This window comes from Heteronotia binoei, chromosome 11 (assembly GCF_032191835.1).
Source record: "Heteronotia binoei isolate CCM8104 ecotype False Entrance Well chromosome 11, APGP_CSIRO_Hbin_v1, whole genome shotgun sequence".
Taxonomy (NCBI): domain Eukaryota; kingdom Metazoa; phylum Chordata; class Lepidosauria; order Squamata; family Gekkonidae; genus Heteronotia; species Heteronotia binoei.
The window spans coordinates 17,932,410-17,936,541 of NC_083233.1; the positions used below are offsets into that span (position 1 = coordinate 17,932,410).

At 47.5% G+C, this 4,132-nt stretch overlaps 1 protein-coding gene across 1 annotated transcript; it reads left to right on the top strand.

Moving 5' to 3' along the window:
- The first annotated feature begins 2,418 nt into the window (after positions 1-2,418).
- Positions 2,419-3,819, top strand: LPAR4 (lysophosphatidic acid receptor 4). Its single transcript, XM_060249823.1, has one exon. It carries the CDS (start codon positions 2,512-2,514, stop codon positions 3,559-3,561), a length of 1,050 nt encoding a protein of 349 aa, XP_060105806.1. The 5' UTR covers positions 2,419-2,511; the 3' UTR covers positions 3,562-3,819.
- The last annotated feature ends 313 nt before the right edge of the window (positions 3,820-4,132 follow it).

A 4,132-nucleotide genomic window follows, 5' to 3' on the forward strand; every position in this document is an offset into this window, starting at 1 on the left:
CAGGGATGTGTGGCCTAATATGCAAAGGAGTTCCTGCTAAAAAAAAAAAAAGCCCTGGATAATGGCAAGACTGCATAGCGAGGTATTCTAACAGGTACATCCTACTGATTTACCTGGGGCATGCTTGTGAGCAAATATGTGCAAGTTTGGCTTGCATGCTGCAATTCTGCATTACTTCTAGCTTATTGGTCCATTTGCTTTGAATTCTTGGGGTGGGGTGGAGGAGAGGTGGGATTTCAGTGTAGCCAATGATGAAATCAGTTCCCTCCTAACTCCGTGCCCAGCTGTCTATTCAGAGGAGGTACCCCGGATTATCATCTGTCCCCTCTTGCTTCCATCTTTGCTTCGCTTTTGTATTGTGGACCACGGAATGTTTTGCAAGTTAAACGGGCTTGAGAAGTGGGCTGCTCGCTGGCAGCGCTAGGAGCCGATAGTTCCGTCTGTCAGATCCTCTCTGCTGCTTTTTACATACCAGGTCAGATGTTAGATCACACATCACATAGGAAACAAGCAGCTGGGATGCCGTTTTTTTAACATGTTGCAGATGTTTGCCTTCTTTAGCCGTGCCACAGAGGATCCTGAACTGTGTTTTCCCATATATTCAATCTCTGTTACTTCTCTAACCACAGGACAGCCAATGCAGTGCAGTAGCTTTGCTGGTGGATCTCCTGATGGCCCCTGGGTTTGGGCCACTGTGTGACACAGAGTGTTGGACTGGATGGGCCGTTGGGTTTATGTAGCATGGCTGTTTTGATGTTCTTACTGAAGTCCCTGCCTTTTGACTCCTCCAGCATTTATTCAGCTGCCTCTGCGTATTATTGCCCATGGACATTCAAGTGTAATCTTTGGACCCTTGAGTATAAAAAAAACTTCCTTGCTTGAAAGCTGTGGTTTTCCAGGACTTTAAATCTGATCATCTGTGCCCCACTCCTCCGCTTGCAGCTGCTGGAATGGCCTTGGATCAGTTGTAGCTCTCGCAGGAGTTGTCCTTGAAAGGGCAGCTTCTGGGAGAGCTCTTTCAGCCTCACCTACCTCACAGGGTGTCTGTTGTGCGGGAGGAAGGTAAAGGAGATTGTAAGCCCCTCTGAGACTCTGATTCAGAGAGAATGGCGGGATATAAATCTTTCTTTCTTTCTTTCTTTCTTTCTTTCTTTCTTTCTTTCTTTCTTTCTTTCTTTCTTTCTTTCTTTCTTTCTTTCTTTCTTTCTTTCTTTCTTTCTTTCTTTCTTTCTTTCTTTCTTTCTTTCTTTCTTTCTTTCTTTCGTCATATTAAATTCATATTAAATATTTATAGGCACATAAAACCAGAATTTAAACCCACCATTTAGGACTGCTTTAATCAAATGCATTCCAAAAGAAAATAACCTTCAGCTGCCTACTGTTTGTTTGTTTGTTTTATGGCGGGGTGGCCAATGGTAGCTCTCCAGATATTTTTGCGTACAACCCCCATCAGCTCCAGCCAGCATGGCCAATGGCTGGGACTGATGGGGGTTGTAGGCAAAAAAACATCTGGAGAGCTACCGTTGGCCACCTGTTTTATGGGATTTCTATCCCACCCATCCTGCCAAGGCCGGCTCAAGATGGAAAGTGAAGGGGACAGGTGCGCTTCTCTGGAAAGGTTGTTCCATAATCGTGGGGCTGCTCTCGCTGTCTCTCTGCCTCTCTCTCTCTCTCTCTCTCTCTCTCTCCTGTACCCGCCAAATTAGCTTCTTGGATTTACAGGTCAGGAGGGCCTCTGCCTGCAGTCTGAACTCCCAGGCAGGAAAATATAGGAGAAGACAGTCCTTCAGATACCCTGGTCTCAAGCCAAAGTGTTGGTTTTCAAAAGTGAAAACCAACACTTTGAATTGGGCTCGGGAGAGGATCAGTAAGCAGTCTGCTGTAAGGTTGGGGTCACATGCTCTTGGTAGCTGGCCCCAGCCAGCAGGCTAGCTACAGCGTTCTGCACTGGCTGCAGCTTCTGAAAACTCTTCAAGGGTGGCCCCAAGTAGAGCGCATTGCGGTAGTCTGGTCTCGATGTAACTAAGGCGTGAATCGCTGTGGCTAGATCTGACTGGCCCAGGAACGGATGCAGTTCACACACCAGCTGAAGCAGGGTGAAAGCACTCCACTGCAGCTAGCTGGTTTTCTAAGGTGACCACTGCGTCGAGTTGCACCCCGAAGCTGCAAACCTGGCTTTTCAAAGTTTACAGAAGTTGCTCAGAGTTGCAGAAGATACATGACCCTCCCTTCAGAAGACGAAAAGAAAAGAAACTGACACAAGTTGGATATTCGTTTGTAAATACGTGGTCTGCATTGTCTTTGAATCATGTTATACATGACAAGAATGTTTCTAAACCGATTTCTTTTCTTTTTTTTTGGCTTGTTCCCTGCAGGAGAAAAGCACAACAACACCCCAACTATGTGGCAACAGACATTCAGGCCGTCTCCCGGGTGCACACTTCTGAAGGACAGCAGAAATCCGTGACGTTCGTCACACGAACTGGGGGCTTTGCGTAGAGCGGAGCTGGAATGGGAAATCACAGCAACAACCATACCTGCGTGACGGACGACTCCTTCAAGTACAACCTCTACGGCGCCGTCTACAGCGTGGTCTTCATCCTGGGCCTGATCACCAACTGCGCCTCCCTGTTCATGTTCTGCTTCCGCATCAAAATGCGGAACGAGACGACCATCTTCATGACCAACCTGGCCTGCTCGGATCTGCTCTTTGTCTTCACTCTCCCCTTCAAAATCTTCTACAATTTCAACAGGCACTGGCCCTTCGGGGACACTTTGTGCAAGATCTCGGGGACCGCTTTCCTGACCAACATCTACGGGAGCATGCTGTTCCTCACCTGCATCAGCGTCGACCGCTTCCTAGCTATCGTCTACCCGTTTCGGTCTCGTACCGTTCGGACGCGAAAGAACTCGGCGATCGTGTGCGCGGGCGTCTGGATCCTGGTTCTCAGCGGGGGGATCTCGGCCTCCTTGTTTTCCACCACAAATACCTCCAACACGAGCACGACCTGTTTCGAAGGCTTTTCCAAGCGCATCTGGAAGACCTACTTGTCCAAGATCACAATATTTATTGAGGTGGTGGGCTTCATCATTCCCCTGATGCTCAACCTCACCTGCGCCTCGCTGGTGCTGCGGACTCTGCGGAAACCGGATACCCTTTCCCAGATCGGCACAAACAAAGAGAAAGTCCTCCGGATGATTGTGGTGCACGTGGCTATCTTCATTGTATGCTTTGTGCCCTACAATTCCATCCTTTTCTTGTATGCTCTCGTCCGGTCCCAAGCCGTCACTAACTGCTCCTTGGAGAGATTTGCGAGGACCCTGTACCCCATCACGTTGTGTGTCGCCACCCTGAATTGCTGCTTTGACCCCTTCATCTACTACTTCACTTCGGAATCTTTTCAGAAGTCTTTCTATATCACGTCGGACGTCAAAAGCGATTCCCTTTGCAGGACCGAAACCCCCCTAACGACCCATCCGGTCCTGCCCACGATCCAGGAGGAGGCGAGGGTCCAGGCCTTTAGGAATGGGAGAGATCTGATGTCTGAGTCACACTTTTGATACCGGGGCCTTCGGCATCAGCTCTGTGTCAGGAACTGGGTTCAAGAGAGGACTCCACATCACCTCTAATGTAGGAGAATGGTGCTGATTCCAAACTCTGAACGATGGGAACTATACAGGAATAGTTTTTTAAAAAAACAAAACCGCAACCTGGGTGGTCTAACTATCTTCATCAACTAGCTCGTCATATGTTAATTCAAATAACATTACCTGTATGTATTGCCCCTATGCTTTTGAAGCTAATAAATAATAAAACATTTTACCATCTTTGGATTTTTACTGCATCTGAATATACCCTTTTTCTTTACTGTTGAGCCTTTGGTAGATGTTACATTGCCTTCCTGGTGCATGGAGTGAGAACTTACTAACCACCAATGTTCCCTCTAAGCTAAAAAGTATTGTGAGCAAAAATTCTACTTTGTGAGCTACTGGTATTAAAGTTGTGAGCTATTGCATAAATTAGTGTGCTCTGGGGTCATCCTTCCTGAGCTAAGATAAAAATGTGCGAACTGGAGGCTGAAAATCTGTAAGCTAGCTCACGCTAACTCAACTTAGAGGGAACACTGCCAAC